We start from the raw sequence: 23,210 nt of genomic DNA on the forward strand, positions 1-23,210 counted from the left end.
CCAAATGGCAGAGCCCTAGAGCAATTCATTACAGTATTCCTATAAAGCATAAAGGGACTATACAGTTTTAAGTTTATTGTGACCTATTTGGACTTCATAGTATTTTTATCCTCCTTGGTGTCACTATTAAATTCCCATACAATAAAGGGACTGGTTTTGCTGCGATATTTTATGTCCACCTAGAACTATTTATAGGGTTACTATAGAGCAGTTCCTTCTCTTTAAGTCTATATGAGTCATAAAGCGGTGAGAGGAGCTTGCAATGCAGCACTGAGCACTCAGATGTCAAGAGAGAGAAATGCAAAGAGCGAAAGAGTGAAAGAAAGCTCCTCTCATCTATTAGATGTAGTGTTGTGGGTCTTTAAATGTTTTTCCCTTACAGAACCAGGGACACCCAAAATTTTGAAGTTGAAATGTAATAATACATCTGGCTTTGGTGTTTTCATCCCCCACCCCTCTGTTAGCATCTCTCCTTTGCTTGTTTCATGACTAGTGCTCCTAGTAGCTTCCTTAAACGGCAGCTCATAGCAGGAATTCATCACATAAAGGAGGTGAATACTGTGATCAAAGCTCTGGTACTTGTCTCGATTAAGTGCTTTGCCATCCCATTTGTAGGGATACAACAGCGGTCACAGTACAGTATGCACATGCAATGTATTTATGAACATTTTGAACACTGAAAGGTGACTTGTCATACCTGATTATACTTCAGGTCATCAGTAGGCGACACATATGCTCCTCTGAGTAGCGTGGAAGACCCACCAGAGATTTGACCTGCAGAGACAGAAAGGGATGAGGACTTCAGATGCTCTGAACCATTTATTAAGACATTACTGTACAGGCAGAGGAGTGTGAGCAGGCTGTCGGTGTTATCAGGCGGATGTGACAAATAATTGATCAGGAAGGAAAGGATTAAAACGACAGTGAACGACGGTGATGTAGGAGAGCTTGGAGCTCTGACAGTGTGCAAAAATATCTGCAAACATTAACATAACGAAACACTCGCTGAAGAACACGAGGAAACAAAAACAACCAAACAAATTTGCCATTTGCTTTCTTGCAGATGGTGAGATGAGACGATTGATATCACTCTCATGTCTGTACACATTACCTTTGGACAGAGCCAGACTAGCTGTTTGCCAGCGTTTCCAGTCTTTGTGCTAAGCTAAGCTAACCGTCCCCTCGCTCTGGCTTCATGTTCACTGAACAGATCAGTGGCATCAATTTTCTCATCAAACTCTCTGCACACTCATCTTTGTGTCAGACATGCAGGATGGACTTCCTACCCGCCATGGCGTCTTTCCGGGATGTGTGTTCGCCCTTGTTGCCATGGTAACTGGCATTGCCAGTTGACTCGTAGTCTGCCTTCCTCTCCTTCAATGCCATCATCTCCCTGGGGGAAGCAGGGGCGCTCGCTACACACACACACACACACACACACACACACACACACACACACACACACACAATATTTAGTAATGGGAATATGTGTGACCCTCAATCCATCATCAACACATTATCAGTACACTTCTGGATTTGGAAGGAGGACAGTACAACAGGAAAGAGAAGCATTGAGGCTACACTGGAGTCCTTTCATAGAAGACAGACCAGAGTGATTTGAAGATTGTACTTTTCTGGGTGTGTGAGATTTTGTATTTGCCTGCCTGGATCTCAACAAAGGCACAACACTGAGGCTTCACTGTGTGCATTTCCTCTGAGCATCACCCTGGAATGAATGAAAAACGGGGGCACCAGCTGCTGTTTGTATTGTGACTGTGGATATTGTGACATTCTTAACAAATCTAGCTTTTTGACCGGGGTGTAATTTCAAAGAGGTAAACACTGAGTCATCCCTCCTCCCTGTATCTGCTTTACTCTTGCCTCTGTCTTATCTTTCTCTCTGTCTGGCTGCAAGCCGCTCTCCCCACCTGCATTTACTGCATGTACATATTTTCACTACCCACTGGCCTATTAATCTCTTTTTGTCTTAGCATTACTCACCCAACGATTCGCTCGTTCCAAACAGCTCCAAATCAAAAAAAGTATCACAGGAAATATGCACACCCACAGTTGGGAGAAAATAATAAATGCTGGACTCTGAGGAGGGTGGTGGGATCAGTGGCAGAGATAATGAGTTAGATCTAGTTAGCCATGTTGGAGGAAACCTGGCTATTGATTCAGTGCCATATGGCTGAATAGTGTTTCCTCTAATATTCAAATCATTGTCAGCAGCCTTTGACAAAGAAGCTGCTGGCTAAGATGCAGCCCGTCAGCCTGCTTGTGAGGCTGCATCTGTCTCTCCTGTATGTTATAACACAGCTAGCACTGATCCGTACTCTCATTAATCCTCCGCTAATATCACCACTCCATTGTAATATCGGCACCTACTCTAGCAATTATTCTCTGCCTGCCGCTGTGGTAAACAACTGCTGTAGGAAGGTACAGTACTTATGCCTGAGGCTTTATAGACGCAATGAAACGCTTTATTCCGGGTGTGAAAATTTTCCACAGATGTGAAATGAAAACAAATGATGATGGTCCATCTGCTTGACAATTTTAAAATGAGAAACAAAATAAAAATGTGAAATTAGCTTCCAAACTAAAGTGTTTATCATTTTGCCACTGGCCTTTGACAGCCCCATAATATCCAGAATGTTGAAAATATCAGTGGTACCATGAAACCCGTTCAAATGGGTAATTTCAAATTGGTTTAAAACATGGCTTGGCTGATAGATATAGAATAATACAATTCCCAGTGTAGGCCTTTTAAAAGTCAATGTCATGAAATATGATGGAGACAATGCAGCTTGTCTGGTAATAAATCAGACATGCACCATGTTACCTAATGCCATGACAGTTATACATGTCTGTCTCATGTCTGAATGAGCACCAGAGTCACGATGACAGTCTTATGTGCTTTCTTTCAATTGAATTTTTCATATTTTTTTTGTTTTTTTCAATCAAGAAGATTCTTATGCAATGGTAAAAATTCTCCATTCTTAACAATCTCAATTGAGTGATATTTTGGAGCTGCCATTGTTCATTTGAAAGTGTCTTTCCGCCGGCAGTCAGTAAAGGATGTGGCCATAGTGGACGTGAGGGCAATACCAATCCACTAATTGTGCCTTTCTTGTGGATTGCTTTTGCCATTTCAAATGAAAAAGTAATAATAGGGGTTTGACTCACTGCCTTGTGTATGCAAGACAAATAATAAATACATATATCCCCCTCCCTGCTATCTAGACATAGAACATTTCTTTGATGGATTGTTAACATGATAGAAATTACTGGCCCTCTGCTGAGCAGTCACTCGGTACATCTGGTATTGGCTGACACCTGGTAATGGTTAACATTTCTGTCATACTTCCAACACAGCACAAGTCTGGATTGGACCTTCCAGCGGCATGAAATAAAACATGCACAGAGGGAAGTTAAATGCACATCATGTTCTCCTCATTAAGAACAAAACGTATTGCTTCATTATCATTTTTTCTCCACATAGAAAAAAAAGTCAAAGATGAGATTCCTCTCATATTATTGGAGAAGAGGGAGCAAGCTTATTGTTTAAAGCGAGCGTTAGAATCCATCACAGATGCAGCCTGTGAGAGAACGTAAAAGTATTCTGCCTCCTTCATCACTTTTAACTCACTGCTGTTCTCCGGCACTGACGCCGCCTCATGACATACACCAGGAATTCAAATATCACAGAAGCACTGAGGCTCTTCACCTACAGGCCTGTAATTTCTGAATAAGAAATTGTCTGAATGATGAGAAGCCATGATTTGACACCGTGACACCAGCAATGTTGCACAGTCCGTGTGGAAAGGGGTTTTATTCATCTTTTTAACTAGCTAGCTAACATTCTGATCACATCATACACATGCATGTGTTCATGGAGATGTTTAAGAATTAGTCTCTTATCATTGCTATCTCTGAATTAACTGGACATCGCTTTACTCCCAGAGTGAGTTTCAGAGGATCCAGCCGAAAATTAAGCTCAGGGGGAAACATTGATTCCATTTTTTTGGCATAGATTTGTTAAAGAAACCAGAAGAACTAAATCCCTGGAAAGCCCATAGTAGTCATACCTTTATTTCGACAATGCAAGGGAGGAAAAGGTGGTGCAGCAGAATAAGTTAGCTGTCATAGTGTGAAGGTTAAAGCAGACTGTACTGTACTGGACTGCTGTATTGGAGTGGTGTTTGTTTGACCGTGCTGTACTGACAGAGAGAGTGATGGAGGACAAAAGGGAAGACAGGAGAGTGTGTGTGTGTGTGTGGGGGGGGGGGGGGGGGGGGGGGGGGTGTAGACTCACCTGATCGATTGTTGGGAGAGGTTCGTACGGGAGAGATGGACGGAGTACGAGAGGAAGAATAAGGTCGCTGTCTGTCTCTCTCTATCGTGGAGGAAGAGCCGACAAAATGGTACTGGGAATAGCCATCCTGAAGAAGATGAAAAGAGAGAGGAGAAGACCGTGTCAGAACAGTCTCCACGAATAACAATGATATCATTATTACTCAGTTTCCAGTCTGTCAGTGATATTTACAGAAACACCAGCATGACTGACATTTCCAGTGTTAACACAGCCAGAGCACGTTCAGCCATGCACACTTTACCTTTTTGTAGAGGCTGCGGAGGTCTCTGTATTGCCACATGCTGTTCAGGACTTGGGATGCTGCCTTCACCACTTTAGGACTATGTCTGGGAATTCAGCAGAGAGGAAAAAACACATACAGTATAAAGCTTGACTGTTCTTTGTTTTGTGCTATTGGGAGTTAGAAAACATCACAGTGCAGAATAATGAAGAAACAGACAGAAAGCAGAGACATTACACCAGCATGGGAAGCATCATCTCACCACAGCCTCCCGAGGAGAAATGACCATAGATGCAGAATGAAAACGCTTATTTATCCCTCAAATATGACACTTATATTACCAAATTATCTAATTGCTTGGTTGATTGATTGATTGGCCCGTATTTCATTTTGATCCTCCAGGGTCTGATGCAGCTGACTAATGGCTGTGGGTGTAATTGGCCCATATGGCCTTATCAGTGTCCAGGAAATTAACTTTATTTCTTCAAGTCATTTGGGTAAATGTTATTGGTTTGGGTTCTGGAATTGCCTATCCCGACCTTGCAGTGATGCAAAGCAAGGAACTTCAAAATATGCATTGAAGAACCATCAATTTTTAAAAGAAGTGATGTGTTTGTCCAAATCTGTGGAGTCATGCTTTCAGTATGTGTGAAAACAGATTCTAATCATTTATGCTTGGAATAATAACAGAAATTAACTTTAGCATGTGATTATTCACTAATACTTATTACTTGCTAAGAATACTGCCTCATGATGGTACTTCTACCCACAATCTCATCCTCTCATCCTTCTGTACATCTTTCTTTCCACCCTCTCCCACCTGACAACATCTTCTCATTCGGCTTACTTGTCTCCTTTGCTGCGGGCGATGCCGATGAGCTTCTCGATGCCGCCGGCGTCCCTCAGGGCCTTGGTGTTCTCCATGTTCTTGGTGATGACCTCATGCAGTGCACAGCAGATAGCTGTGATGGTGTCGTCCGACATGGTCTTCCCCACCAGACTGCTGGCGTTGCCGCCTCCTCCTCCCCCGCTAGTGCTGTTGTTGTTATTGCTGCCTCCAGGCAAGCGGTGCACCAGGTCCCTCATGGCGTATTTACCTATGGGTACGGTGGATGAGAGTAACAGGGGGGGTGGGAGTGGGGTGGAATAATGGAGATTGACGGTAGAAAGGAGGAAACAGAAACAAAACATAGACAGTTTTTGTAATGCTTTGATCAGTACTGTATGTGTTGTGTTATTGGCTAGACTTTTAATTCAACCCTTCCTCTTTGCTGACCCCTCACCCCCTAATCATATTTTGTACAGTCCCTAAGTCGACTGTGGCCCGTCCTTTTTTTACCGTCAAAACATATGAAAGCTAAAACTCTCAGCTACGACTAAGAAAACAGAGCCTGGCTGGTGGCTGTCAGACAATGACGCTGACTTGACCATGTAATCTAACACTGGCTGACTACATTTCCCATGACACCCCAATCCTACTGTCAGGCAATCTTGTCCACTCTGCCCTCTGCCCCTCATCTGATTGGGTCATCACCCTTGGGTGGTGGGGGCACGCCATGACTCACTGACAGTTCACATCCACCCAAAGTGTTTTCCTGCTGTAAAAATCCTCCCGGTGGATAAAGCACATACAGCCCAGATTCATTTCATTTATGCATATGAACATACTAATACTAAATATAACAATAAAACCAAACACACAAGCTGTACCATACAGACATAAATCTGTCTTTAACCTTTATACAAACTTACACAGTTGAACTTTCTTGATGAATTTTCCTTTTGCAGCAATAAAAAACACATTTCTCTACAGATAAAAGTAATTCCCACATATAAACCCATTACAGCAAGTTAGCAAACATGATTGAACCATGTAAACAGTTTAACTTAACTACTGCCATATACTTGCAATATTGGCAATATTCTTATTATTACAAACACAGACTGAAAATGAAGCTCTCAATCAAGTTTGCAACATTGCAGCCAATAAACTAACAGTTGGCTCGCAGCGGACGTGTCTGTGCAGACAGTGTTGATGTCTCCTGCTGAAAGCTCGGAGGATGCAAGGACACAATATGTCATGTCTCTAAGCCCTGTTTACACCTGGCATAAGCAGAAGCACGTACTCATTTGTGCGCCAATGGTTTCATATTAAAGTGTGAAACAAGAAGAAGCAGCCACAACAGGCAAAATGGATTGTCGTGGATGAGAACACATGAAATCTGATTTCCATCTGGGCCACCAGTTAAAAACAATGCATTCGGTCTTTTGCAGATGGAAATGATGTACAGGTTTGCATATAGAGCAGGGATGTGAGATCCGAGTGCCGTCCATCTGTGATTGGATCACCCAACACACATGTTAGTGTCAGGTATACATAGGGCCTAATACAATGTCATCATGTTAACACAACCCGAGTGAGTGCAGGACAATGAGTCCTATCAAAACATGCATGCCCTGTGGCTGCAGGATATAAGATTGACAATACAACCTACATACATTGTACACATGAATGGTTTACATACATAGCACACACGCACACGCACACACACACACACGCACACAGACAGTTTAGCTCAGAGCCTCAAGCATCAGACAGAGTGAGTGAAAGGAGGCATGAGGTTGTTGCTATGGAGACCAGCAGAAAAGCAGAGTTTATTACAGACATCGCTCGGTCTCTAAAGGAAAATCAAGCACAAACGATCAGTCACAGCAACACTACTATCTACTTAAAGAGGAAACACTCGGAATGTACACCGACAAATACTATAGAGACGTTTATCTCTTCTTCTATTTGACAAATCTACAAACCCACTGCCAGTCAGCCATCCCCAACAGCAATAACCCCCAACGCAAATGACATCTTCACAGCTCCTTTTAAGTAATTACTGCTAAACATTTCTACTTAAACAAGTCTCACATTCATTATTAATGCAAGCGACTAATTCTGTAAGTGGGTCAGTATAACTGCTCTTGTTTTCAGTGTCATTATCTTCAATTAAGGCAGCATGAAGCACATCACTCCTCTAGTATGAAAGAAAATGACACAAATAAAACTCTTGAAAGTTGGCTTTTTGACTATTTTCACGTCAACATTTTTGTATGTGTGTTTTTGGGTCTATCTGTGTCGGCTGTGAATGAACAACTCACCAATCAGCTCCTTGTTCCTGATGTCCAGAGCCATGTTTCTGAGCGCAGTGGCCACGGCGCAAACCACCCGGTCATTGTCTATCCTCAGCAACTCCACCAGGATTGGGAGGCCCTTTTCCTTGCGCACCGCAGCCCGAATATACACCGACCACTGGGCGGGACAGCGAGAGCATCAGAGCTTTGTTTTTTTTATTCCATTGCCTTATTGCTGATGTATTCTGTTTGATCCTTTTAACTGATGTACCATATTATGACTAACTCCTTCTTTACTGATATCCAGTACAGGCTATTTCTTGTCAGAGGTAGCAAGGTTATTCTTAGTAGAGGTCTTATTCTTTTCCTTTAGAACATCACAGCACCTTTTTTGCAATACTGGAAATGTTCATGACATGATTCATTATCACAACTGACAACCAGTGCACTTTGAAACATGTGAGGAAAGATTTTCAAACAGGACCAAAGAGTCTACAGCCGTGCTTAGCAGCTCTGTATGGCTGTGTTAGGCACAGCAGTGCTTTGAGATAATGCTGAAGTCGACATGCAAACATGCTCACAATGATAACGCTAATGTGATGGTAAGCAGGTATAATGTTTACCATGCCAGTTATCATTGGTTTAGCGTGCTGGCATGCTAAAGTTTGCTAATTAAGAACTAAGCAAAATCTTAGCTGAGGCTTATGGGGATGTCATTATTGGAATGTCATTAGCTTTGCAACTTGCAAAAATACTTGCAAATTGCAAGTATTTGGTCATAAGAGAGGAGTGGACCTGACTTCTCAGGAACAAAAAATTCTCGATGTAAGGTCCACGAAGCTGCCATTTCGGAGGTTTCAGCCGCATCACATGGCTGTCCCCAGCCAATGGAGTAAATGTGATATCTTTCTGTCAAATCAATGATGCTGCACTATCTAAGTCATTGTAGGATTATTGTTTGTATTTGCTCAGTGACAAAAATGACAAACATTTCGAATCTGAAGCAGTCATCAAAATGGTTCCTTGCATACTTTACGTCATTATCTGAAACATAATGATAAAAATAAGACTTATTATTATTGTGTGTATTCTCACTTTATCTTTTCGATGCCATTACATAAAAGTGTTTAATTCAAAGAGATGCGTTCCAAATGTTACACTGATGCATGAGGGAATTTTAAAGGGCCAGTCAGTAAGGTTTGCTATCCCACAGCACAAAACAACCAGAACACAGGGGGCATTTCGGGTTGTTATTTTGCTGTGTGCTGAGATTTCTCACTTTCAGAACACTTTGTGGCACCCACTGGAATTTCAATACACTTGTGCAGATGCCCTTTAGTATCACAGGCATAGGCACAGCACTTTCAGTTCTTACCTTCCAGCTGCCAGCAGCTAGGTTCTGCAGAGCCCCAGCTGCTCCCTCCAGGGTGTCTGGGTTGGAGCACTCAGACAGCAGTGTGAGGTAGGGCTTGACGATGGTGGGGTGCCATAACATCTGGATGCCTTTCGGGGGCTCCGCCAAGTCTGGAAATGGGCCGACGCCATCCCACTGTGGAGGATGAGACGTAATTCAGAATAGAAAAGCATTTTGAATTCAGTGTGAGGTGAGGTTGTGGTAGGGTGCCAGCGTGGTCCCCTCAGGCAAAAACAGGGAAAGGAGGGGGAGGGATTTACTATTCATAAACAGTGTATAAATAAGGTGGCATTCATCTATTTGTGCATTCTCTTCTTCTATCTCCTCTGTAATTGAAATCTGACATTTCCTCCCGCATTGATGATGCATTTTGAAAAATACACACACATACTATGAATCAATAAGTATGAAAGCATTGGCTCATGAATACAGGAGATTTGTCAGTGACACCGCAATATAATTGACACACATAAGTGGTGCTGACGTTTGACTAATGTGTTGACAAGTAGATGCATTAAGAAAAAAATTAATTTGCACTGAAAGGTAATCATTAGTTGGTCCCTCGGACTGGATATTAGACTTGTTGTTAAATGTATCCCCCTTATTTTTGGAAATACAGAGAGCACTGCAGATTTAAATGCAAATATGACAGAAGATCACTGGTGCCAAGTAGGGCATTTGCAATTGCTGCAATTTAGTAGTCATCAACTATTTCCAAAAAGTTGTGGACTAGCTGAATAATGGCGGGAGGTATATATTATTTTTTTCATCCAATAACAATGAGCAATTCTCGAGAAAAAGGTTTCAAATACAACCAGTAAAGGGTTAACTAATGTAGGTGGGACCAACCTGGAGGTAGATGAAATAGTCCTCGATTGACTCTCAGCAGCTGTTAACAAATGAGGTTAACAAGGAGGTGACGCTGGCTTAACCGGCTACCTAGCTCTGACTGTTAAGATCTGCTAGCGACACATTTCAGGTGGAAGAAATTCTGGACACTGGTTAAAAATATGAAGCCTGCTTTTGTCTACCACTGCCTGAAATCAACGACCTACTGTTTCAGAATTGTGAGTGGTAAATCTCCCACTGTTATCATTATAGACTGCATGTGTGAGAATGAAAGGCTTGACAGGATGACAACAGTGACGAAGGAGGGATGGGACTGGGGTTAGTGAACTATCACTAGGCTATTTGTACAAAAGTGCAATTTTTCTGTACATAATAGGTATATGTGTATGTTATGTAATGCATTTCTCTGTCAGGGACTGCTGTCTTTGTTTAGCTGTACGTCTACATGTCTTCCTTCTGCTCTGTGCACTGTGTTTAGGGATAATCAGAGCTACAACACACTAGGGCTGTAAAGCTTATTCTTTATCTGATTCTGATTTATAGGTTTTCTGTATACATTGATAAAAATGGGATGTCCCGTATGCTTCCTGCTTCCATCTGCAATGATGTAATGTCACATGACATCTGTTACGGTTCTGTAATGTCACCAACACACTGTCTCTTGTCCTCCACCTTTGCTTCTCCGTTTGTCTTTGACCTCATCATTCCGGTTCTTCCTATTTCCCTCTTTCCTCTCTCATCTTTTGTGTTTTCTAGCCTCCACCCTTTGCCACAGCTTCACTTGCTCTCTCTTTATATTTCCTCTCCACTGACGTATCCTTTCCTCCTCTCCTCTCCTCATTCTCTCCTCTAATTACCCCACAGTTGATAGAGATTTGCCCTCTTCAACAAGCTCCCCAGTCGCTACTTCATGGTAATCACCTACAGCTGCACTGAAGTGGAGACAGACAGATAGAGGGGAGGCGGGGGGGTTACGTATTATCATTTTGGAGAGGTTATGATTTGTCCCTTTACAATCTGATCCCAGAGTTAGTTTTAAGATCCCTCATCTGCCTGGTTCTGCTTGGGTATGCAAAAAGTTCGTGGAGGGTTCGCTTGACAAATGGAAGTCAAAGGCCTGGCTCATCACTACCATTTTTTAAAATCTCCTTTCTCTGTCTTTTCTGGAAATGAAAGGGGAAAAAAGCATGCAGGGCTAATGAGCAATTCACCCGCTCTGATCCACCGGAAGTGTTGGGTTTTCAATCCCCACAGCTTCACCAGAAGTTGTAAAAGATGTCTTCCACTCAACCAGAATGTGATGCTGATTGCTTTTTAGCATGACAAGAGGTTAGAGCCTACTCCAAGGCAGCCATTTGGTTTCTGCCAATTCTACAACTACAAGAACACTAATTTTTTAACTAAAAGGAGGATGAAACTCTGCCTGTTGGCAACAGATGGACAGAGCCTGGAAATCCAGAGAAAGACTAAATCGGCTTGGTATTTCGGATTCTGAGCAGAGGTAGTCTGCGTACAGAAAGTCAAAGACGGCTTAATCTGTAGGTACAGCCATAATCTTCTGATCCTGTTGTGTGAAAACCTTGTAGCATCTGTTGATGATATTGCACAAAACAACAAAAAGCATTAACTTAAGAAGACACGTTTGTATCACATCATCGAGCCCTCCTCGATACATGTGTCTTATTTCGTGGACGTGACCCTAAATAATCCAGGTGCTAGGTGAACGCCAGTCGTTGACATGGAAAACAACTCTGGTTCAAACATCATGAATATCAAAGAAAGCTGCAGTGCATTCATACATATTCATTTGAGACTACAGATAGCGTGAACCGGGGATGAACTGAGCAAATGTTCCTGAACCAGAAACAGCAGAGAGCTGCTTTACAAAATGAGATGCCGAATCCTCCGTTTGGAAGCAAAACAACAGTGACACCTGCTCTGACACAAAACGGATAACAAAATGATGTAAATGAAAACATATAATGGTGGGGATAGTGTGGCAGTCTTAGAAAATACGCATTGGATGTTCTATAATAAAGGCTCAAGGTGACAACCTTCTACCTCTACTACAGTTATTATGCCATATTGTTTAATTTCAGTCATTCTGATGTGGATATCTGACCGAGAGAACCAACCATTAAAGTCACAGAATTAAACAAACAATGTCCATGCACGATGTACTCAGTGTGTAAATGCAGAGTTTTAAGATACTTCATAGTAAAATAAGAGGGAAAGTAAAAAAGATAGAGAAAGAGGAGTATGGAGAGACTGTCAGATAAGTCAAAGCATCCCCTTAATGAAATTGCTCCCGTCATGTTAAGAGGCAGTAACATCTTCCCACATTAATGTAGCCAACAGAATAACTGATGCAAAGAAAAACAATCAAACATCACCCACTTAACTGGCGACCACTAAACTAACGACATACACGAGCAACAGTTTATCATGTTCCACAGATAATGTCCATCTGCCACCTCTGCTTCCAGCTGCCACGCTCCTGCTTGTTGATGTCTCCTTTGATAAAGCAGTGTTCACAAACATGCACACGAAGTCGCCGGCGCTCTCGTCACTCATCAGCCCTGGAGCTTGTGGGCCTGTTAAGCATCCAGCCAGTACTCTGCACACTCAGCTTTGATTGGGCAGTTATTTTCTGCTGGTGCACAGTGAAGTGGTTCATTTCCTGAGAGATCTGTTTCTATACATTGTTTTCTTATCCAAGTTGGCATGATGAAATTATACTATGAGAAATGGGAAGCCTGATTTGATGTGAGCTGAACTGATGTTCACTGGCATCGTAGCGCTTCTTCAGTCTTTCAGTCTGTATGTGCAAATGGTTGTTTGGGCGCATTCACTCTGAACGCATCGCAACTTTTTCGTTTTCTTTTACTTGTGTGAAGTGACCACTGAAGTCCTTTTGCAGTCCAATTTTTTTTAACAAAAACACTTAATACACGGATAGATGCTAAGTGTGGCTATCCATCAACATAAGCCGACTCCAGCTTGACTGGATACTCATCAGAGGGCTGCCTAGAGGCATTATCCACCTTATAATTAACTACATGGATCTGCAGTCCTCTGTGATCACCCTGCCCAAACAAGAAATGCACTGAATGTTCAGCTGAGGCAGCCGACCGCTTTTATCTCACATGAAGCGCCAGCGACTGAATCGGAGCAAAAAGACAAAACAAAAAGAAAAAAAAAAGAGGAAATGTGAACAGACTACTTTCTGTTTTCCCACCTGGTCATGCCCCTTCTTTTTCTTCTTCTTCTTGCCCCAGCATCCGGAACTCTCTGCGTCTTTCCCGCCAGTGTCACATAGCAGACCGTCCAGCTCCTCCGACCCCCCCTGCTGGCTGTGAGACGTCTCTGCAGCCAGACGGTAAGACAGGTTTCTCAGGATGCACACACAGTTCTCTACAGTCTGGTGATAGGAAGGGAAAAAAAGAAAGAAAGAGAGAAAGAAAGATTGGAAAGAAAGAAAGATTGGAAAGAAGTGTGGAGAGAAAGAAACATAGACATGAAGGAGGGACAGATGGCAATCAGGCGAACAAACACTAAAATCAGACTGTGGACACATGCATAACCACACTCAGACACACACATACACACAAAGAAACACACACACACACACACACACACATATATAAATGAACATACTGTGCAGTGCTGATTTTATAATATACAATTTATGAACATGGATAAACAGACACACATGCTGCAGGCATAATGTTGACAGACACACGCACACACACACACACACACACACACACACACACACACACACACACACACACACACACACACACTAATCCTATTGTTGTGAGTGGCTATGCAGTCAACAGTCTCAGACTTTGATCTTGTGAAGGATTTCTAAGGATTAAAAACTTCACATCTCCACTCAACACACACACACACAGACACACACACACTGGAAACACAGCGAGACACATTTTGCACATCAAACACACATCTATGCATGTAGCACATACAAGAGCACATACACACAAACAGACTCACATGGTTGCTCACAGGCTCACATAAAACACACTCTCACTAGTGATGTTTCTGTCTCACTGGGTATCTAGGTTGAGTAATATAGGGTTCACTGTAAAAAATGAAAAAACAAGTTCGGCTTGTTCATCTTGGGATTCTATCCTGTATTTTTGTAAATCCCATCACTGGCTTGAATCATTCCGTTTGGAAAAAATGTGAACTTTCTGACATTTTTTTGGAAAGGAAAGGGACCACACCGCCTGCCGCAGGTTAGCTGCTGGCATTTGGCTACTGAGCCTGTTGAGGTGGACGATTTCAAAACAGATTAGAGTTGTCAATAAAACCTATGTTGTGAGCTCTGCTGGTGGACTGAAGCCAAGTGTGGAGGCTGAGGATTGTGCAGAAAAGCCCTGCTCCCTGGGCCAGTCTGTCAGTAGGAGCGGAAATATAAACACTTTCCAAAACTACTTTACAAGTTAAACAAGTCATCCAAATCATCGTGAGCTGCATCGTTTGACCCAACATGAAGTTTTCCTGGTTTGGTGGAGGATGAGAGTGAGCACAACCCTGTGAGGTTATCCAGGATATCAGGGACTGTGGTTCCAGGGAAGCAGTGAGTAGCTGCATTAAAGAAACGGATGGCAGCAGTGTGTACGATCTGTTCCCACACTGTGGGGATGTCTGATGTGGCGAGGCAGAGACATTATATCTTCCATTGAGTCCAGGGGATTCCAGCTCCATCTCATCCATCCTTAATTGCCTTCAGGATGTGAAATGCTGGATGGCAGAAAACTGTCTCTAGCTGAATGATAACAAGACAAAAGTGATGTTCTTGGTCCCCTCAATACCACAGGGAGTATAGTGAGCCACTTGGGCCCATTGACATCAAACCATTGTGCCCTTGCCAGAAATCTTGGTGTCATCTCTGACTGGAACTTGATGAACAGATGAACTCTGTGCTGAAAGGTTGCTATTTTCAGCTAAGAAACATTGCTAAGCTGAAGTCCATCCTCTCTCTCAATGACATGAAGACTGTCACCAACGCATTTATCTCCTCCTAGCTTGATTACTGCGACTCACTGTACCTGGGTGTCGGCCAGTCGCCTTTGTCTCGTCTGCAGCCCGTGCAGAATGCTGCAGCGAGACTTCAGACCGGTTCAAGAAAAAGAGACAGCATTACAGCGTAGTAGCATCCCTGCATGGGCTACCTGTCACATACAGGGTTGATTTCATGGTTCTTTTATTTGTTTTTAAAGTCATACATGGGCTGACACCCCTGTCCATCTCAGAACTTCTCAGCCCTGCTCTGTCTCTACACTTCTTAGATCCTTAGACCAACTGTTCTTAGCTGTTCCGTGATCGCGCCTTTGCAGCGGCAGCTCCCAAGCTTTGGAACAGCCTTCCACTTTTGCTCAAATTTTCCCCCTTAATTCAGTATCTGTTTACATTTGTACACATAGTTGATATTGCCTTGTAGTTTATCATTGCCATTTATTGTTGTTCATGTGCCTTTTCACTTCTATTGGGGCCTTTTTTTCTTGCTTTGTTGTGCTGTTCACTTTAATTTGTACAGCACTTTGGTCCACTCTGGCTGTTTTAAAGCGTGGCTGGCGAACCTTCGGCATTAACATACAAATCACAGGCAAACAATTTGCCCACATTAATATGCATATGCAGTGTATACATACAGTCTGCAAAGACACAGATAATGTTTTTTTTGCATTTAACGAATGTAAATTTATGTAAATATTTTTACATAGTAATTAACATGAAATATGTTTACAGAGCAAATTATAATAACTAACATTTGAGTTTTGGGAAATTGATATACACACAAACATGCGACAAACACACGAAAGGGACTTTTTTTTGCAACACGATTTCCATCATTTTGTGCATGTTTCTGTGGTTTTATTCCTGTGATTTGATTTTGTGCAAAGAGTTTGTGTGTGGACATGTTGGTTGTATGTTTGTAGGAGCGTTACCTTGCTGTCAATCTCACTGCTCCCCAGAGCGGTCTGGATGACGTAGAGCAGAGCGTCTGTCAGGCCCTCACACTCCCTCATCCTCCTCCGGGCCTCCTCGCCTGCAGAACTTACATTCCTGTTACACACACAAGCACACACACACACACACCTCATCAATGAATAATCCGAATGAAACACCGAAAACTTGCAAGAGCACGTGTACGTTGAACCATATTGATATGTGCTCCGGCATGTGTTTGCATGCCTGTGTGACAGAGAGCAGAGAGAATCTGAGTGTAATGCCCTTTAAATGTCAAACTATTAACGATGGCTAGGAGATGCTTGTGACCTCAGTGTCAGTGAGAAATGGCAATAAGCTGCCAAAACTCCATTAGCTGCATTTGTTTTCACAGGTCCTTAATAACAATCTTCACCATGTAAGTCTCAGATCTGTGATTTTTATACAGCAGCAGTATGACACATTCTATCATACAAGTAAATGACAAATACATTATTATACAAGCAGGGGCATCAGGTACGCCAGAATTCCGGGGCGCACAATTAGAGCAGGGGGCATGGGGGCCCTTCCCCAGAAAAAATAATGATGCAATTTTCTGCAATTTGACATATTCAAAGATAAGAGACACCTCTACGCTCCGTACACCCATCACAGACCCCGTCACTATGCCCACTATGGCTACTACTAATGAGGGCAGGGTGATTTACAACATTCAGACATGTTATGGGGGGATTATTTTAAAACTTGGAGTTAATACTGTATATTAATTAAGAGATTTCCATGTCAATTACTATAGTTATTGAAAATGACACTCATTCACTCAGCTCTACACTGCTGCCACTTTCCTTGAAAAAGAGCTAAATCTTATCTGCTTCACCCCAAAATTCAAGGGCCACAGATTCACATAAAAGTCTACAGTATATCCACAACGCAAATTCATTTCGAGAACATAGAGAATAAAGTCACACATGAAAGGAACCTGCCAACATGGTCATAGCTGTACTTTCAAACACAATACGTAGGAAGCAGCATGACTGCGCTAACATTACACAGCAGTGTCTGATTCATTGGCTATTATTATTATTAGTATTATTATTTTTATTGTTGTTGTTGTTGCTTGATCATCATTATCATCCCTTGATTAATCTGAAATGATTGTATGAAAGAGGGAACAAATCTTTCAATTAAATCTCTATACATGTATGCATGTCCATGAAGGAGAAATAGCCTCACACTATAAATCTCACCTAAGATAACCCACCACTTGCACTATCAGCCTCCTGACTGAGGACAGGGCTTTTTTTTTTCTTTTTTTAACTGGATTCTTGTCTGCATCTTGACCTGGAGATATCAAATTGAAGTCAATTGCCAGCTATGACCTGAGATAGTGGTGGCAAAAGCTATTAGCGCACTGCCACAAGATTCACACAGCTCTCCTTTACCAATATCACAGAGGATGCTATGCTATCAAAACAAATCATGCCTATATTTCTCAAATGCACTTATGTGCGTAACCACTTCAGCAACACACTGCTAAGCTGTAGCCTCCTCCAGCAGTGAGGCAACAGAGTGAGTGCTGCGTGCATGCGGGAGCAGAGGCTACCTGATTCCACCCTGCAGCTTCTGGAAGAAACCAATCCCATAGGGAAAGGGGGTGTGTGGCTTTTCGAGGCATGATCAATGACATCATTAGAAGAAAACATCAAAAGTCTGGTGGTTGAGTAGGCATGATGCCTGTGTATACACGGCCATTATGCATTTACTTATGTAAACTGTGTCACTGTCTAAATGCCTACAGGCCTTAAATTGTCTTTTTACTATTATTAGGATTGTAGAACACCAGTGATGTCAGGGAGCTTTCAGAAATGAAAGAACAGTGATGCTAAATTTGTCAGACATACAGTAGATGCTGTGTCAAATTAGACAGCTCGAGGCCACATTGAGTGTAGGTCAACTGTGTTTTGGCAGCATTGAAAGCTCAACATAAAGTCACTGTAGCTTCACGTGGAACATGGAAGAAAATAGATTTGAAGTGTAAGAATTGGCTTTGGGTCACAGTCGTGTGAGAGAGACATGAGCTGTTATGTGGCCTGTGTATACTGCTGGATTCCCTCCAGACATGTATTAAGGCATATATACAAATCGTCCACTTGGAACAATAATGTGTGTCTGATATGTATAATTTCCACATTACAATACTTAAAAAGTCATCTACTCCCTCTACTTCATTAAAAATTCCAGAATCTATGAATATGGAAAGTGTGTTCACTTCTTACGTCTTCCTGCTTGACACCAGATGTCTCCTACTTTACTGTTAAGTTCATTCTCAGTTTATGCGCATTAGTCTCAACTTTCCACATCACACACATAAGTTACAAATTTCACCTCTAAACTATTTATGATGTCATAAATCATGCTTGTAGGCCCACCCCTTAAGAGTCTGATATACTGTATTTCTCAATTGTTGCTGAAGACCTAAACAGAATGAAAGTGAATGTGTGGCTTACATTTGTGAAAATAGTGTTGCTTTACTTTAAGTAACAAGAAGCCTTTGGTACAGAGGGCATAATCCTCCAAAGACAAATGATGCCAGTTTGAGCGTCTGAAATCAGATCAAACTTATCTTTCATCAGTAATGCAACCGTTTGTTTTATCCTGACCCTCAGTGGTGCATCATGTTTTAATTATACAGTGAAAAAATCCTTCAGTTTTTCAGGGTGTTGACGAGCTGCTGTGTTCTAGTCTGCATCTCCTCTGGCTTTTGCTTAACTTGAACCTTGATGCAAGGTTACCTGAGAAAACACACACACACACACACACACACACACACACACACACACACACACACACACACACGCAGGGCACTGACTGAAAGCTATGCAGTGCAACATATGACAAGGACACAAACAGATAAATGCCAAAATAAAAGCACTTGAATGGTACTTTTAAAGCATTTTATAGACTTCTTTCTTTCAGACATTTCCTTTATTTGGATTCTACCTGTTAATGGAATCAATTCAATTAACCTCACTCATTTTGGCATAATTAATCCCTCTGAAGCGTTCCCCTTGCGAGGCAACAGGGTTGCAGATTATCTCTCATTATGATCTTTTAGTGTGAAGAATTCAAATAATGAGAAAAAAATCTCACTGCTGGAAAAAAGGTTACGTGTTGAGTAGGGGAGCTTTCAAACGGAACTGATTTTGATTAAAATAGCGTGCCACTGCTGTGAGCAAAACTCCACTGACAAAAACTGTCACTCTTCTGCTAACAACACGGCGAGACTGTTTCTTTGTGTCTACTTCTACAATCAAAAGCAGCATTCTGCAGGATGTCTCTGCATGAGTGTTTGAACTGAGCTTCAACCCAGCCATTTTCAATAAAAACACATTGTCATTTTGCTCCTCTCAAGACCAATTAGCACAACAGAAGAGTAATCCTGCCAATGCATGAACACTTCTCTATTTGTTGTTAATGACATTCTAGCTATGACTACATTTCATTCAATATACAAAATGAGAAGAGTCCTTGTTCTACATGTGTAAGCGTTCGTATGTTCAATGCAAATGTAGTGTGTGATAGGTGTCAGCATCCACATGAAATGGATGTATATGAAAAGTGTCATGGGGCCCGTTGTCCTTACATGCCCTGCACTGTAAGGGGACTATATAATGGAGAAGAAGGGAGGAGCAACAGCAGCAGCAGATGTTGGAGAATTCAGATTTAAAAAAAATGAGAAAAATTACTTCTGTTGGTCTAATGACGAGTCCTGTTTAATCATAAAGGAAGGATCCTTTGGCCCCATTCACACTTGTCATTTCAAGTGTCTAATATTAGGATAAAATCCAGATTCAACACATTTTTGTATGCATGCATGCATCTCTGAGCCGAATCACAGAACAGATTGAAATCCGATCCTGCACCAGTCTAGCGACTGGTGGTGTAGATGAACTACAAGGAAGGTAAATATTTCACTATTATGGGAACCATGGCAGGCATAACCTGATATGGAGCTCTGGGGCATAAGAAAGCCAATGATACCTTCTGTTGCACCCACTCTGTACGATGCACACAGTTCTCTTTCACAGCACTCATTACTATCCCACTTCACACCCCTGAGCGGCTGGCCGTCATGACGTCTGCATCAAGACCCTCTCTTTATATACAGCTGACCCAGAGTTGCTTGTTTTCAATCACTTCCTCTACCTTCAGAAGCCAAGCTATGTTTCAATGGATGTCACTTATAACTAGTTGAACTGTCCTCAGATCTGACTGCCTCTTTTTCTTTTCTTTTTTTTTTTTTTTTCTGCTGCACTCTAGCCTGTCTCCAAACACCTGAATACTGCAGCTTCTCCACTGGCATACGCTGGTTGAGCTATGCTTAGCAAGCTAATAGCACTGGGAGGTAGCTGGCCAGACAATTATCACACCAGATAATTCATCTCTTTCCTTTAGCACTGCAGCTAATACAGCTGCAAGAGAAAGGAGATTCCAGGTGCCTGTGAACCTGTTAGAGTAACAGATTTTTATTTAACATTGAAAAACATACAAGTAAGCACAAAACTGAGATAACGAAGAGGGGCTCCAGATCAGCTAATAAAGCAGGATTCACCTTAAGGTCCTTGTCATGTTGATATTTATCTGGAGTAGGACGCATTCTTAAACAAATGTTCCTTGTGTTCTCTCACCCACACAGACGCACTGAGATACATGTACTGACGGTGGGTCAGATATACACTACAGCAACACCTGTTGCCTGACTACGCATGACTGCAAGAGATGAAGCTGCAGGTGCTGCTTTCTTCTTGTCGTTTTAGTGAGACAGGGAGAACACTATCACAGGGCAAGTAGATCGCATACTGATGCAGCTACACTTGGGAGGGAATAAAGATTACTTGTGGGTCTTGCAGACACGGATGCATTTACACCTCTTAAACATCTGGGTGGTATTAATGCTTTTCGTGTTCCTGGTCCCTTTGTACAGGAAAAAACAAACTGGTTTCATTAGTTGCTGCAGAATTTCAGCACTTGCTGTTAGCTGGCACGGCAGCATATGCACACACAAGGAGTGAAACGACCAGTGAGTTACCAGTGAGAGGCAGAAAGCATGTGTGTGTGAAAGTGAGAGACAGCAAGGGACAGACAGGGCGAAGAAGAAGAAGAAGAAGAAGAAGAAGAAGAAGAAGAAGAAGAAGAAGAAGAAGGGATAACGGAGTGATAATATGATGGAGAAAGAAGTGGAGTAATAGAGCGAGGGAGAAGAGAGTGACTGAGGAGAAAAAAGGCAGAGAGAGAAAATGAGAAAGTGAGGAGGATAATGGGAGAGAGAGAGAGAGAGAGAGAGAGAGTGAGAGAGAGAGAGAGAGAGAGCAGGTGGCCGGCGATATACCAAACCCACCATGAAATATTCAATCTTTAATCAGACTCCCAGCATTCCCTAACGAGGCGTGAGAAAGATGAATTAGCCCTTCGAGTGTAGGGAGCTGATCCACACAAAGCCATGTCCTGCAACACACACACACACACACACACACACACACACACACACAGACACACGTACAGTATTAGAACCATCTAAAGCCTTTGTTAGCACCCAGTATGTCTAGTGTATTTTTACCCAGAGCAGGTGAGGAGACATATTGCAGTGGAGATTAATAGCTCACATGTATAGTTAGATAGAGAGACAAACAGCAGCGTGCACACATACACACACAAACAGGAAGCTACACAACCCTGTTGACAGACATGCAAATGTAGTCATGGTAGTAATCCCACTCTATTCTTGCTCAACCTTTGCCTCATCCAAGAGGAAATATTGAGAAATGTCACATGTAGCCCTGATTCAGATGTCAAACCTTAAAAAATAAACAAAAATGAGGCAAACTCGTTTGCTGTACTGTATGACATACATGTCTGCACAGATAGCTCCGTGTAATGAGAGACAATGTTGTCATTATTCTGTCTGCGAGACGTGTTTTTTTTTCTTTTTTCTTTTGATACTGAAATGTTTGATGGAAGGGAACCAGTGGCACATCAAAAAAATGTCTGGTACACAGCCGACGCGTGTCTGTTAGAAATATTTATGAGCTCAGTCTCAGCCGTGGAAATTTCATCATGCGGTTCTACAAATACTTACAGAGTTTGGAAAGAAACTCACCGACACGGATTTTATGTGCAGACATATCTAATGATAATTTATATCTAGCTTTAAAGGAGCCTTCTTTACGAGCTTCTGACTATAAGTGATGGGTGATTGATTGAATTACCATGTAGTTTCATTCAGTCATTCAGCCAGACATAGTGTTCATTTTAGCCAAATTGGGAGCGGTGTGTTTTGTTTTATCCTAACCAATCAGTAACAACTTTAAATGTATGTGACATAAACAAAATCTGGGATATTAGGGTACCACATGAACACACAATGTTCTGCTTGTTTATCTTGCCAGTCTGTCAATCAAATCTGATCAAACCATCCCCCTATACTGTCCTGATGAGGCAGATTAGTTTGGCTGATAAACTCGTATTAATAATAAATAGTACCTTATACTCCTAAGATGCAAAAAAAGTATAATTAGAGACAGTAAACACTGTTAAAAAATCTAAAAGTCCATTTTCAAACTGTTGAAGCACTAGGGTCTACAGTAAGTGCTGTCACCTTATTCCCCAATGACAAAGTGGACCTGAAATCATATGGATACTATGAATACAGTCACACTATACGAAAAAAATGGCCTTATTATAATCACTTTGCAGCAGTATCATGTATCATAATTACCTGTATGGGATGATTTTATCATATCTGTATTTCTTTCATTAAGACTGAACATTATTTAACTCTATTTCTGAACATGAAATACTGAAACACATCTTTGGACAGAATTCTAGGCTTTAATACTTGGCTAGACAAGCTGAGTCTGTTCCCTTTAAGGCAGATGTCATGATACAAAACAACATTACAATGGATTCCTGCAGCTGAGATACTAGAAAGCATTTAGCAAATAGAATTACAAAAGCTAATACTTCTATACATCGCTATCAGAGCCACGGAGCATTTTTATTGAATTTCACAGAACAGAGCTAAGAGGGACTGCGGCCTCAGCATCACACGCGTGCACGCACGCACGCACACACACACACACACACACACACACACACACACACACACACACACACCTATTCACACTCACAGACACTATGTTTAATTACAGTGTGTGAAAGGCAGATGATGTATTAGTTTGTGAGGTGAGTCT

The 23,210-nt window shown here is 41.9% G+C and overlaps 1 protein-coding gene across 9 annotated transcripts in view; it reads right to left on the reverse strand.

Moving 5' to 3' along the window:
• The window catches only part of ctnnd2b (catenin (cadherin-associated protein), delta 2b), a 173,722-nt gene that overhangs the window by 2,890 nt on the left and 147,622 nt on the right, over window positions 1–23,210 (reverse strand). For 5 of the 9 annotated variants that reach the window (XM_076744168.1, XM_076744171.1, XM_076744167.1 and 2 more), the window contains 9 exons: window positions 15,960–16,077; window positions 13,220–13,402; window positions 9,094–9,267; window positions 7,746–7,896; window positions 5,443–5,692; window positions 4,617–4,710; window positions 4,316–4,442; window positions 1,287–1,415; window positions 698–774 (listed from right to left, as the gene is read on the reverse strand). In XM_076744168.1, coding sequence (XP_076600283.1) covers window positions 698–774; window positions 1,287–1,415; window positions 4,316–4,442; window positions 4,617–4,710; window positions 5,443–5,692; window positions 7,746–7,896; window positions 9,094–9,267; window positions 13,220–13,402; window positions 15,960–16,077 — 1,303 coding nt within the window. The remainder of the gene's footprint in view (window positions 1–697; window positions 775–1,286; window positions 1,416–4,315; window positions 4,443–4,616; window positions 4,711–5,442; window positions 5,693–7,745; window positions 7,897–9,093; window positions 9,268–13,219; window positions 13,403–15,959; window positions 16,078–23,210) is intronic. The other 4 variants (XM_076744176.1, XM_076744175.1, XM_076744172.1 and 1 more) reach the window with 1 other exon arrangement.

Source organism: Chaetodon auriga, chromosome 12 (assembly GCF_051107435.1).
Source record: "Chaetodon auriga isolate fChaAug3 chromosome 12, fChaAug3.hap1, whole genome shotgun sequence".
In the NCBI taxonomy this organism is placed as follows: Eukaryota; Metazoa; Chordata; class Actinopteri; order Chaetodontiformes; family Chaetodontidae; genus Chaetodon; species Chaetodon auriga.